Consider the following 13,622-nt stretch of genomic DNA (forward strand, 5'->3'; position numbering starts at 1 on the left):
TCAAGTGCCGCCTTAGGCCCGTCAGTCAGGGTGGCTGTGTCAGCCTTGGCTGGCAGCTGTCACCTGCGTTTGGGCACACGGTGCCGTGTCCTGCTCTGCTGAGGGCGGCTCCTCATTCCCTGCCTGCTTCAGCTCGTTTTCCTGCTTCCACGTGCCTGGGCTTTGCTGGTTTAAGGCAGTGAAACGAACTTAATCAGGCTTCCCTTAACTTTGTGTCTTCTGCCTAGTGAGCCGTCGGACAGAGCTTTGGAGGAAGAATGGTGACAAGCCCCTGCTGGTGGGGTGGTGTTTTACTGGTGTGGAGGAGAGGATACTTCAGTTGGTGGGAGCGAGTCCCCAAACCCCGGGGCCTGTCGCGTGGGCTGCCAACGTTTCCGCAGCTCCCCTCGTCGGGCGGCTGTTTGCAAGGGGTGTGTTTGAGCACTGGGGGTTCAGCAGCCGCCGGGCCCTGGCCCTGGGCAGCCTGCTCTGGGGGACCCTGCCTGCGCAGGGGCTGGACCAGCTGCCCCCAGGGATTCCGGAAGGCCTTTCTCTCCCTTGTGACTCCGTGACTCTGGAACTGGTGCTGCGAGGGGCCGGCGCTGTGGGAGCGCTGGGAACGTTGTCTTCCCTGGGCTCTGCCTCTGTCGGGACGGCTGCGTGTGCGCTCTGCCCTGAGACACTCGGCGCCTGCGCCCGCCTGTCCAGGTACGCCAAGCAGTGTGCAACAGAGCACACTTTCAGGAGTGACCTGAGGAGCTTTTGCTAGCTTGGCCGCGTTGGAGAGGGACTGCAGCTCCTGCATGCAGGAATAGTCGTGTTGGAGAATAACCATGGGAGTCCTAAGTTCCCAGGGTGAAGGAGAATGGTCATTTTGGCCGCTTGTGCCCAGCCCGCTGTGGGATAGGATCCAGCTGGGAGGCTGGATTCTGGTTTACTCCTGAGCATGGAGTAAGCCTGTGGCGATTTACACTAATCTGACTGCTGACAGAAATAGGAATGTGGTTGTAGTCAGTGGTTTCAAAGAGAGCAGAAACGCAGTTAGTGTTGGACCTGTCTGTTAAAGGAGAGGCTTCACGCCTTTAACCGGTCTCTCTCTCTTTTCCCACTGCTTTGATTTCCCAGTCATCCTTGGTTTAACTTAGCGGAATGATGCAAGTACAACATCCTGGTAACCAGATCAGTATATATATTGCTCATAATTTATTATAGGTTTTACCTCCCTGGTTCCATATTGCCAAGCAAATGCCTAGAAAAAAAAATGTTTCAGATGCCCGTTGGCTCACTCGGGGAACCTGGGCGCGCCTGATGCGCCGGCAGTTTCACATGCTTTTGTCCGCTGCTAATAACGGCAGCACGACTAACTTTAAAGTCACCTGAAGGGTCCAGATGTCGGAGGGTTCCTTACCTGATGGTTCTTGCCAGTGGCACTGGTCGGAGAAGCACATCTGATGTGCGCTGTAGACAGGACTGCTCTGTGTCAGGGTGTGAGCTTTCCACCAGAGACGAAGGATTTCTGGCTTGGTGGGGAGTTTGGGGCGGTGAGTGGTTTGCTGTTAAACTCCGGTCTCCCCAGTTAGTTTAAGTCCTTAAAGCGTGACTTGCAGTTTGGCCACACAAAGTTCTGTGCTCTTGGCCTGTCGCGGGAGGCAGCGGCAAAGGCAGGGTGACTCGGGGCGGCTCACGGCAGGTGAGGAGGTTTCCTGACTGCTCTTAGCTGCCCTGCTGCAAGAGACTTGCTCACTCTTTTTCTTACAACCACCTTGCTACTAGTAGAACATATTCTATGAGTGATCATGAAGCACTTCCATCAAAACGTTGCCCTGTGCCTAGTGCGGGACCCTGACGGCCGCGTCCCGTGTGTCACGCGCTCGTGCTTTTCCTGCTGGCAGAAGGTACTGGAACATGTTCTCAAAGAGTTCCCGTGCCTGGGGCTGGCAGTGCAGCCGATTCCACTGCCCGGCCTTCAGAGCATAACCTTTCCCCACAGCAGGCCCATCTGTATAACTTGTATTTCCTTGTCAGCGCTGCCCTTGAGTGCCCTTGTGATTTGTCTCAGATCGCATCGTACTAACCTGTGTGAGTAGTCTTGACCTCAGTGTATTGGGCTTTTTTCCCCTGTGATTTATCCTGTCGATACCCCGGCGTCCCTTTTTGTTGGTGACCTCGTAGGCATCAGAAAGGCAAAGGATTCTCCCTTTGCTCTGCTGTGAGATCCAAAGCTGCCCTGAGCGCCGTTTTGTTCAGGAGAAGAGCTGCAGGAGGTGGACGGGAGGTTATTCACGGCAACCTGATGAAACTTCTGTCAGTCTCAGAAATGTCTCTGGCTGTCAGGAGTCTCTTTCTGCACGTTTTTCTTTATTTAGAGTGAAGAATGCGAGACCTCGCGGCTCAGGTAACGAGCAGCCTGCTGCAGTTTCCCGAGGTGACCATTCAGGCCCTTGGGGAAGATGAGACCACCCGAGGGTCTGTGCTGCGCGGGCAGTTCTGCAGAGGTGAGCCTTTTCCTTGAAATTGGGTCTTGCTGTGAAGTTGTTACTGCCTGGAGGTGACCTGAGGCACGGGGTCACAGCATCAGCTGTGTCAGGTTGGTGCTGCTCAGGTGCCTCACGTTTTGAGAGAACAGAAAGGGTGAGCTATGGAAAAAACGATGATTTAAGTACTGTACTGTGACACATATCGGCCATCGGTGGCTCACCCTCCACGCTAATCTTTCAGTCTCTTGGACCAGTACGTTCCCGAAGCAGCCCTCGAGAAGACAGGCTGTGTTTTACTTAAATCAAAACTAATTGATGCTTAACTAGTGAATCAGTTTCTTAACCCAGAAAGCCAAAAGGATAAAGAACTCTCCCTAAGCATCCTTCTCATCTCAAAGACAGAGACAGGTGTTTTTGAAATATATTCACACAATATTTACATACTATAGACACAGCACAAAATGTGCTGCTTGCTTTTTTAAAATCCCAAAGTACTGACTTTGTTGCTTTCTTGGAAAATTGAATTTTCAAAAGGCTGGGTTGGCCAATAAATTAGGAAGAAGTAAAACCAAGGTCAAGGTTAACAGTATGGGCATGTAAAGAGAAAGAGGTTAAGCTGTGCGGCCTGTCAACGAAGGGGAGGAACACCTTTGGAAAACAGCTGAATTTGTGCTGGCTGAAGGCAGCGGATCCCATTAAGGCCCACGTGGAGTCTGACTCAGAAAGATCTTGTCGGAGCACGTCAGATGACACGGCGGGTGCCCAGGGCGTGGCCGTGGGGGCGTGGATGTGTTGTGAGGTCACAGACCCCGCTGTGCCACGCCGTGTTGTGCAGTGCTGTGCCGCAGGCACCGCTCCAGCAGTGCCAGCTGTGGCAGCAGCGGCAGCAGCATGGTGCAGGCGCGGGGGGCCGCGGCCCCCACCCACCTATTTATCCTGCTCCTGATGGCCCTGCAAGCCTGGCAGGTCGGGGCTGCTCCGTGGCGAGCGTGGGGATTAGGTAGGTGGGCAGGCAAGGTCCAGCCCCAACCCTGGCAGCGTGGCACAGCGCCCACGGCTGCTCGGGGTGACAGCGGGGCTGGGGTGGTGGTGGGGCAGGGCTGGGAGAGCAGCAGGGCCAGGCTCGGGCAGGTGAGTCGTGGGCAGGTCCACGGGCAGCTGGAGGCAGACGCTCCCCGGGGAGGCGCAGGGGTGCGTGGCCACTGCAGGGGCATTTTCCAGGTGAACGGTGGGGTCAGGAGCAGTGCCACGGGGTGAGAAGCTGCTGCTGGAGCTGGCCCTGTGCCTCCCTGCCCCAGGGCAGCCTTCCCCAGCCTGCACGCTGGGGCCGGAGTGGCTCTGCAGAGGCCAGGCAATAGCCCGTGGGAGCGCTTCTCCTCCAGGCTGGTGACAGTCGTGCCGGGAGCCGTGGCTCTGCCGCTCCTGGCTGGGTCCTGGCTTTCAGCTTCAGGCACCTCTGTCCTCGGGAGATGCCCGCTTGGGAAGGTGGGAGCATTCCTGCTCTAGCCCTGCAGTGCTCTCCTTGGGTGAACCCAGGTCCCCATGGGACACAGAGCCCCAGCCCACAGCCCAGGGCACGATGCTCTTGAGGGGGAAGGGAGGGACGAGTGCCATGGAGCAAGCCTGCGTTTGAACTGCATTCACTGCTGTTCAGAACTGAAGGAGTGCCTTAAAATAGTTCATGGGAGCTTCTCTGTCCTGTGTTTACAGACATGGCTGGAGGCGATGGATATCCAGCTTCCCGTCTGGGTTCCCGGGCTGACACGCTGGGATATCGCATGGGTACGTCATGGCTTTTGACTTCCTTGGAGAGCTGCCAGCTCAGAGCCCAGATGTGAGCGAGACATCTCTTGCAGGCGTGACAATATAGGCCGTGTGTGCCACGTGGTTACACGATCCCCTCATACGTTCTCCTCTTCAGTTCTGACAGTGAATATCCCAATGTGTGATGGGAACTTCTTGTGGGGGTTTGGTTGCAGGTGTGGGTACAGGGAGGGCGTTTCCAGCTTCTGGGCTGCATCCCGCGCTGGAGCTCCCCTGGCATCGCAGGGGTGAGTAGTCAGTCTTGACTGGCTGCACAGACTAAGCACTCTGTTTCAGTATTTTATCAGAGAGAAGTTTAACATGCTACTTTCTGTTAAGGTCCCCAAAGAGCAAAGTATGAAGCTGAAAGAGGCAAGTCTTCCCAGCGGTCATCAGAAGTCCTGAAGGAAATCCTGAAGGACCTGGACAAGGCAGCGCTTGGTGGGTATATATCACTCTTAAGCAGAAGACTTGGGAAGCTGAGGGTTTGATGCCTGTCTGGCCCGGCCGTAGCTACGCAGCAGGAAGGGATTGATCAGAGCCTCACTGCGGTGACTCTCAGTTTCACGCCTTGCAGGCGCTGGTGAGCCACAGAGTGGCCCAGAGCCTCTGCTGCCAGTTGTGGATCAAGCTGAGCCCCAGGGAGAGCTGTTGCCCCAGTTATACCCCTAGCGGTCAGAGCTGGACTGGGCAGAGGTTGGTATCCAGCTGTCAGGGATGGGCAGCGCTCACGCCTTGAATGCGTGAGGGACTTGCCGAGGAGCTGATTCCTGACAAGCCGCGAGAGGGCCGGCACCCTGCCAGTCACCGGAGGGGAGGGTGCCCTTGGCCGGCAGAGAGGGTGCGCAGGCAGCTTGGGGTGGCTGAGACCGGCAGGCTTTGCCTGCGCTGCAGGCAGCCCCTGGCCAGGATGGGAGCAGCCCCAGCTTCACAGCCGGTCCAGCCCCGCTGTTCTCCTTGATGGCTGAGGACTCTGAGTGACCCCCTGGAGTCAGGGACAGGTGGGAGCTGGGCGGGCAGCTTGAGGCGGGACGCCCACCTTGAAGGCAGCTAAAATGAGGGGCTGTGAATTCAGTCTCGCATGGTTTGGCTGTCTGTTTCCAGTTGTGTTTTAGATACCTTGGCTGTGGTTTTCCTCGTGTCTTGGGGGACTGTGGGCTCTTCACCGCCACCCGTGAAAGTGCCCAGAACATGGTTGCAAGAGCTTGCGGTTCAGCCCACCACGTGTGCCTGATAGCCTTACCGTGCGATGGAGTTGGCACGGTGGGACGTGCTTCTCAGAAGGGCTCTTTCCACGGCTGAACCTGCTACGGCACCTTCCTGCCCTCTCTGAAGGGAGTCATGTACCGTCGTCCTGCCCTTTGCCCGAAATGCACTCAGTGGAATGTGAACAAGATCGCATGCAATCCCCTAGCCTTTCAGCAGGTTGGGATTTGCTGTCTGTTTACATCTAATTATGCCTAATTAAACTGACCCGCTTTCTTTCTAAAGAGATGGACCGTGAGACTGCGGAGAATGAGGCGCTTCAGGAAGGAGGCAGTCACGCGGTGCCAGTCTCTGATGACAGAAGAGGGGCAATTCAGTCAGTGGAGGTGCCAGGTAATTGCTGTCCTTTGGTCATCCAGGGCCACAGGTCAAAATCTCTGCGTGTCTGCAGGCTCTTCCCCGAGTTCTCGCTACTGCACACCATGTCAGCAGCCAAACTCTTAGTAGAGAGCAAGTGTTCTAAAGAAGGCAGGAGCGGCTCTGAGAGGGTGACTCCCATCTCTGGGGTGTGAAGGTTATTGCCGTCAGCGTGCCAGAGACACACTCGCTCCTAACCCTCTGCTGATGGCCTCGTGAGTGTTCCCAAAGGGTCAGAGCGAGCCCCCAGGCAGCAGCTCTAGCAAGCCTTGCAAAGCGGAGGTGGGTGAGCACAAAGGAAAGTGTGTGCAGACGTGAAGGATCACCAAGAAGGGGGAGCAAACCCGTGACACTGGGAAAACTGGATTATGGCCATGCCAGAGCGTAAGCAAAGCTGCGAGGAGAAAGAGAGGCTCCAGAGTGTGTTGATTTGCAACGACCTTGGGAGCTTCCTTTGCTTCTCCTGAAGCCAAGGAAATGTCGCAGCCCCAGGATGTTCCGTGGCTCAGAGATGCTACCAAAGCGAGAATGAGCATCTCCTGGCAATGTCAGGCCTCCTGCGAGATGAGCAGTAGTGTGCAGGACACACTAACACACAGAATCCTTCCTCCAGGCGTGGATGGCACGAGAAACAGAAATGCTATGGATCCAAAAGATTTCCAGAAGTACTGCATAGAAGGCTCCGTGGCGGTCGTGGGCTCCATATTGCTTGGGATGGTTTTCTGTTGTGTGATCCGCCTGTGGAGGAAGAGAAGGCGGTGAGTTGGTGGCGGGGGGCAGGTGCAGCCAAACTGCTGCGTTAGATGGCTGCTGTTAGCCACGAAGCATTTTGAGGTAGGGTATTCTGGCGTGCCGAGTTAGTTACTGGCCAAACAGGACTGAGGTTTCTGCTGTGAGATGTTCTAACTGTCCTCTCAACCCATGGGCCCTCTTTTCTGAAACGTGTCCTTACTGTTGCAAGTATTAGTTAAAAGTGACCCTGCCTGGACAAGAGCAGACCCAGCAACAGACGTAGGCAGAGCAAAGTCAGGCAGGAAAACAAAGAGGGATGACGTTGCCGCAGAAAGTGAGAATTGCAGTAGCGACATCTCCCTGCCAGGGAACCCAGCAGCAGAAATCACCCTGTGAGGTGATGCTGTAATTTCCAGAGGTTCACCTTGGCCAGGGTATCCCAGCAAGCCAGGCTGTGGTGAGCAACCTTCCCAGCTCTCAGCTCATGGGAGCAGAGCCCCAGCTGAGGGGCGCGGGGTGCCCCGTTTTCTGCACAGAGCTCTCTGTGCCCACAGCTCCCACGTGCAGCCGGGTGCCCACATGCCATGGGGCGCGCAGCTCTGCCCCGCCACCCACCCAGCACCGCAGCCGTGGCGGGGCCTCAGCAGCCTCCTCTCTCCGCAGGCGCCTCGCCGCAGCTTCGAGAGCCCGGCCCGACACCAGCAGCTGCCCCTCACACCCGGACACCTGGACTGCCCACCCCAGCACCTCCAAGAGCTGGACCCAACACCAGCAGCCGTCACATGTGCCTGGAAAAGCGGCCCACCAGCCACGGAGCACCGGCGGGGAACCAGCCTCCACCAGCCCGGACGGCCGCCCGGCCCGCCCGCCTCCGCCCCGGCCCAAATGGCTGTCCAACTCAGCCAGCCAGGTGTTGCGGGACCGGCCCAGCACCCTCCGGGCCCCGGAGAAACGGCAACCACCCCCTCGCCCCCCAAGCCCATTTCTCCAGCCCTCCTGCAAGGGCCTGGGGCAGTCCCGCCAGGATATGGATTTGGGGAGCAACGGTGAATGCGAGGGCCAATAGGGGAGTGACAACAAACACGATTTCCTTGGATGACAAGGTCACGGACCTAGTTGGCCAAGAGAAGCCAGCTGATGTGATCTTTCTGGATTTCAGTAAAGCTTTTGATACTGTCCCTCACAGTCTCCTCCTGGGCAAAATGTCCAGCACACAGCTGGATAAACGCGTAATGCGGTGGGTGAGCAATTGGCTGGGGGGTCGGGCTCAAAGGGTTCTCGTCAGTGGGGTTACATGGGGCTGGTGGCCAGTCACTAGCGGGGTTCCACAGGGATCCATCTTGGGGCCGGTACTCTTTAATCTCTTTGTAAATGACTTGGATGCAGGACTTGAAGGAACGCTAATTAAGTTTGCTGATGACAAACTTGGGAGGAGCTGTTGACACTCCCGAGGGCAGAGAGGCCCTTCAGAGGGATCTGGACAGACTGGAGAGCTGGGCAACCACCAACCATATGAAGTTCAACAAGGCCAAGTGCTGGGTTTTGCACCTGGGGCATGGCAAGCCTGGATGTACAGACAGCCTGGGGAACGAGAGGCCGGAGAGCAGCTCTGTGGGGAGGGACCCGGGGGTTCTGTCATGAGGCAGTCATGGCGCCAAGCCTGGCGATGTTCAAGAAGCACTTGGCCAACCCCCTCAGAGACGTGGTGTGAATTTGGGGTTGTCCTGTGCAGGGACAGGATGATCCCGGACTTGATGATCCTTGTGGGTCCCTTCCAACTCAGAACATTCTGTGTTTCTATGATTCTGTAACACACTCCTGAGCAACAGCTTCAGGGGTCAAGCGTAAATTTCAGCAGAATGGCACAGCAATAAATAGAGGTCAGTAGCACAATTGTGCGCGTTGTAACAGCAGCAAAACCAGGGATTCAGCAGTTTGGGGCCAAACTTCCTATCGGGGCAAGCAGGGATGTGGATGCCCACGGTGTCAATAAACGACAGAGCGGCAGAAAGCTGCTATCAAGCCGTAACGGAGACAGCGTCTGTTCTGGTTCGGGCTGGGATGGAGTTAATTTTCTTCCTCGCAGCCCATACGGTGCCGAGTTTTGGATTTGTAACCAAAGCGGTGTTTCAGCCATTGCTGAACCTGCTTCCATGGCACGGAGGCCTACTCTGTTCACCCGCCGCCCTGCCACGGCCTGGCCTCCCCCCACCAGGCTTGGGGCGGCTGCACCCCGCTGGGGCCGGCAGTGCCGCAAGGTTTCGGGGGTGCTGCCTGGTGTGGGGAAAGGTGCCCGGTTTGGGGCTGTTTCTGCGTTTGGCGGTTCCTTGTGGGCTTGGGGGACTCTTGGCAGGTTTAAGGTGTGCCCCTGGGTCTGGGGGTGTTTGTGGGTTTGGAGGTCGCCGACAGGTTTTGGGGGGTGTGCCTGGGTCTGCTGGTTGCTGCCAATTTTGGGGGAAACTTGAGGATTTGGGGGCGTTGCTGTGTCAGGTGCCTGCTGCTAGGTCTGGTGGGTGCAGCCAGGTGTGGGGCGCCTCTGGATTTAGGGTTTGTTCCCGGACTGGGGCAATGCTACCAGGTGTAAGGGTTCTTTTGGGTTTGGCGGCTGCCGCTGGGCTGACAGCAGCCTCTGTTCCGGTGGACACAAGGCCTGTCCCTGCAGCAGCGCCAGCAGTGCGTCTCGTAAGGCGCTGGGCACTGCTGTGGTCACGCTGCGCTCTCTGGCTGGTTGTTTCGGCTACACGGCCGCACGGCTGGCCTCCCTTGAGAGGCGCTGGGGTGCCACCTCAGGTGGATTTCACTTGCTGTGTTTGAGGTGAAACTGTGTCCCTCATGCTCAGAGTGCTTTAGGATAGCACACACCATGCCGGCTGCTCCGCCCTGGTAGTAACCAGTGTGTTTCTGTTGGTGGTTTCGTTGCGCCGTTCCTTCTTTTGAATCTCTGATGTGGATCGCTCGGGGCCATTGGTGGAGGCTGATTTTTGCACCGTGCCTGCTGTGTTGCTTGTCAGTGGTGCAGGAGGGGAGCCGGGCAGCGCTGCCCCACTGCTGCCCCACTGCTGCTTGCTGGGGTAGCCGTGGAGGAAAGAGGCTTGAGGAAGTCCCTTCCTAAGTCCAGCGGAAGCTCAAGAGGTTTTCTGCCAGTGGAGTTCCTGCTCTGGATGAGGTTGCTGCCAAGCACTGACTTTGTGCAGCCTGTGCTCCTGTTGACTTGCTGCTCTGTGTCACAACGGGGTTTGTCCGGCAACCGTCTGGTGAACAAGGCTTCCAGTGGTGCTTCGCTGTGTGGATATTCCAAACCAGGAGAGGGGCGCAAGTTAACATTTTTGGGGTGAGTTGAGCTTTTTAAGTTTTGGAGCTGACCGATCCAACAGAGTTGTGCTTAGGAAACCACACAGCTGGTATTTGAGGGCTTGTTGCACCCAGAAATCAAGCAGGCTGCATCTGTGTGACTCTAGGGATTGTTCTGCACGACGAAAGCTAAAGTGCGGCATACGTCATTAACTCCTGGGCTGTGGGTTAGGCTAGATGAGCCACAGCTACAAGCCGTCCCACCTCAGCATCTTCTCTAGTGTGCTTAGGAGATGAAGCTGTGCCTTGCGGATGAACTTGGTTTAAACCCAGACTAGACCATGAGTTATTAGTGAAAGCCTGATTGCTGGTAGTTTGATGCTGCAATTGTAATGTTAATAGGCAGGGAGAGAAGGATGCGGGAAGCAGGTGTGTGACTTCTGTGAACAGCGACAGCACAGGCGTGAGTGACCCTAGGAATCCAGGGCACAGCAAAGCCTTTGCTTCTGATCCAGCCTATTGGTCTCAGAGGAGCTTCCTAAAGGACGAGAACGGCATGCTCATCTCCGCAGGATCCAGCAGTTCCGTGGGCCAGGTAAGCCTTGAGTCAAAGAACCAGCTGGAAGCAGCTGTCACTGATACGCAGCTGGAGGCCGGTCAGTTCCTTTATCTCCCGTTATGAACATTCATGTCAGCGTAACGCAAAAGACCGGCATTTATCACTTTCCTGGTGTGAAGCAGTGGCTAGATTTTATCTACATGTCTTGTCATCCTGGAACTGAGTGTTGCTGTCAAGCGTGCTTGCCAGTCTTGATTGCTAATTTAACCTGCTAGCGAGGGCTCTCCTGGCAGAGAGCAGTGCTTGTGTGTGCATTTGGTGGCTCGCTTATGAAGAGGAGGCACTTGGTGGTTTGTTAGAGAGAGGTCTTTGGTGGTCGTGGTCAGGGAGTGCTGGAGAGCGCCTGGCACGGTTATAACGCCACGCTGCTGGCGTACGGTCAGACGGGCTCAGGGAAGAGCCCATGAGCGACGATCAGATACGGTGCAAGCAGTTCCTGGGCAGTGATCAAGAAATGGGGCAGTTGCCCAGAACTGCTACTTTTACTCTCTTCCCATCTCCCATCACTGGTTTTTTCTTTCTCTCTTTCCCTGTCTGACTCCGTGCCTGTGTTTTCTAACTCCTCCCTGTCTGTCCTACAGCCTGTTGCTATGTTTTCCTTTCCCTACACCTCTCTCCCGCTCCCTGGCCTTCTCCTTTCTCTGTCGCCGTGTCCTGGCCGCCTGTTTCCCCTCTGTGCTGCCGCCTGTCCCCTCTCTCCCGCCTGTATCCCCCGCTCGGCCGGCCCTGCTGCTCTCGGGGCCTCCGTCCTGCTCCCCGGCCCCTTCTGCTCCTCCTGCGTCTCCACCCTGGAGGCCGCGGCTGTTGTGCCCTTCTGCGCCTCCTTGCCCTGACCCACAGCCCCTCTGCCTCAGTCTCTCGGGGTCGTTTCCCGCCCTCCCCTCGCCCTGTGTCCCGCTCTGCGTCCCGGCCTCCCCCTTTCTCTCTCCCCGCTGCCTTTTCCCTCTGCCCCTCTCCCCGCTGTCCCCCTGCCCCGCTCCCTCTGCCACGTCTCTGTCCCTGCGCGCTCCCGGTGCCTTCTCGGTCTCTGTGGCACGGGTCCCGCAGCCCCGGGGGGGCGGCCGTGGGGCCTGCGGGGGGGCGGCTGGCTCGGGCTGGGGGCGCGGTGCCCGCGCAGGGTCGGGCGGCGGGAAGGCGCGCCCCGGGGCATGCTGGGAGCTGGAGCCCTGGGGCAGGGGCTGCCGGGCGGCCATGTTGCCCCGGCCCCAGCCCCTGCCCCGAGGCCTGTCCCGCAGCCCCAGGCCGCCCCCGGGCCTGTCCTGGCAGCAGCCAGCTGGGCCTGGGCCCCGCTCCGGCCTCCCTGGGCTGTGCCTCTGGGCGGCCTCGTGGGGTGCGAGCTGTGAGGCACCCGTGGGTGCCCTGAGGTGGAAGGCAGTCGGGTGAGCGGGGCTGCAGCACAGGGAGGGAGGGAGGCAGGGACAGACAGACAGAGAGAGAGAGACAGAAGTGCCTGAGCTGTGCCATGTGCCTGGCAGTGCAGAGAGCAGGAACTGCGGTGAGTCCTGGGCCCCGGGGTCATGTCACCCCTCTCCCACATCCCAGTCCCTCCTGACACCCCCTTCCCTTTCCCTGTGTGGATTTGTGGTGGGATGCGTAGGTACATATCTATGTCTGTGTGTATGTGTATATGATATTATACATAGACATATACATAATACAAATATTATAATTTCAAAATATTTATTTGTAAAAAAATAAATCTATTTTTTATAAAAATAGAATCATATTATCTTAAATGTAAAAATACCTGTTTGTGGACATAAGCCATCCCCAGCCCAGCTCAGCCACCCGCGGGGTGGGCAGGGGATGCGTTAACCCCCCACCCTCCCCCCCACTGAGCAAATGCCCGCAGGCAGAGAGAGGCGCTGCAAAGCCAACACCCAGCTCTTTTAATTTAAATGAGTATTTTCTCCCCCGGAGTGCCCCAGGTCCTCTGTGCAAGCTTCTAACAGGGTCGCTTGGTCCTGCATGCTGTGTCTTCCCAGTCATCGTGCAAACTGTCAGCGTGGCATGGAAGCAGAGTGGGAAAGGTGCCTGCAGAGGTCTCGGGCGTGAGCTCACGGGGGCTCTTAGTGAGCACAAGCGGGTGCTGAGAGCCTGCCCTGCTGGAGGGCCTCACGCTGCGTTTGCAGGCTGTCCTGGCACTGCCCCTGAGCCGCCTGCACAAGTTGAAGAGTTGGCAGGTGCCAGTGGGAGGAGGTGGGACTGGATGGGGGGAGCAATGGCTTCTCCTTACAGGAAAGGCTCGTCCAGGTGGGACCCTAGTTGCCACCTGCCCTGGGCCGGTGCCTTTCAGCCGCACCATCCCTTGCTTGTTCTTGGCGAGTTGCTGCACACCGAGAGAGGCCAGAGAGCTTCTTCAGGCAGCGCACCCAGCTCGCTGCCATGCAAGTGCTTCTCCACTGACGTGCTCTTGTGACCCATGAATTCTCACGCTGCTTCTCTGTTTGGTACCCGCAGGGTCCAACCGAAGGCACTGTCTGCGGTTCAGAGCCGAGCTGCTTGGCCAAATCAGTTCTTAATCCTGTGATGGTCATAGCAGAAATGAGAGCCAGGGCACCCTTCTCCATGTGAACGTAGTTTCTTCTTCTCCTTCCAGCCTGAAAACCATGTGGGAAAGTGCTGGCCCTTGCTGGGAAGTCGGGGACAAGCCTTCATCAAGCTGTCTGTGCCAATCCTTCCCAGAGCAGTCACCATGGACCACGTTTCAGGACAACATTCCCTGGAGAGAGTATCTGCAGAGCTCCAAAGGACGTGGCTGTCTACGTGAGTGGTTTCTCCAGCGTGGGGGGCTGGGGGTTGCACAGCGTTTCTAAGCCAGGGGTGAGTATGGGTCAAAGAGTCCAGCGGCCTCTGGCCTCCTCCTGGCTCGCAGAAGCAGCAAGCTCCTTGGAGCTGTATTGCGCTTCTGTCCAATATACTGTTTGAAAGGAAGGTTCTGGGGCATGATGGAACTCGGGGAGCCACAGGGAAGAGGAGGTGGCACAGCGCACTGTCCTAGCCCTTCTGGCTTTCAATCCCCGTGGGCATTTGTGACCCTCAGGTTACCCCCCTCCCCCTGGGAACATCTGCTCCTTCTCTGGGTGGCAGCCTAGACT

The 13,622-nt window shown here is 57.3% G+C and overlaps 2 protein-coding genes and 1 long non-coding RNA gene across 4 annotated transcripts in view; 1 reads left to right on the plus strand and 2 right to left on the minus strand.

Moving 5' to 3' along the window:
- LOC135317688 (uncharacterized) overlaps positions 1-8,195 on the plus strand; it is a 123,494-nt gene extending 115,299 nt beyond the window's left edge. Inside the window, exons 1-5 of one of the 2 annotated variants that reach the window (XM_064474117.1) lie at positions 4,040-4,238; positions 4,599-4,700; positions 5,751-5,858; positions 6,496-6,640; positions 7,278-8,195. In XM_064474117.1, coding sequence (XP_064330187.1) covers positions 4,169-4,238; positions 4,599-4,700; positions 5,751-5,858; positions 6,496-6,640; positions 7,278-7,680 — 828 coding nt within the window. In that variant the 5' untranslated portion in view covers positions 4,040-4,168 and the 3' untranslated portion in view covers positions 7,681-8,195. Of the gene's footprint in view, positions 1-4,039; positions 4,239-4,598; positions 4,701-5,750; positions 5,859-6,495; positions 6,641-7,277 lie in introns of those variants that run through there. The other variant, XM_064474116.1, reaches the window with a different exon arrangement.
- LOC135317692 (uncharacterized) overlaps positions 1-13,622 on the minus strand; it is a 177,500-nt gene that overhangs the window by 131,052 nt on the left and 32,826 nt on the right. The gene's annotated exons all lie outside the window — the stretch shown is intronic.
- The window catches only part of LOC135317445 (uncharacterized), a 194,490-nt gene that overhangs the window by 25,830 nt on the left and 155,038 nt on the right, over positions 1-13,622 (minus strand). The gene's annotated exons all lie outside the window — the stretch shown is intronic.

The sequence above is a fragment of the Phalacrocorax carbo genome, chromosome 26, assembly GCF_963921805.1.
Source record: "Phalacrocorax carbo chromosome 26, bPhaCar2.1, whole genome shotgun sequence".
NCBI lineage: Eukaryota > Metazoa > Chordata > Aves > Suliformes > Phalacrocoracidae > Phalacrocorax > Phalacrocorax carbo.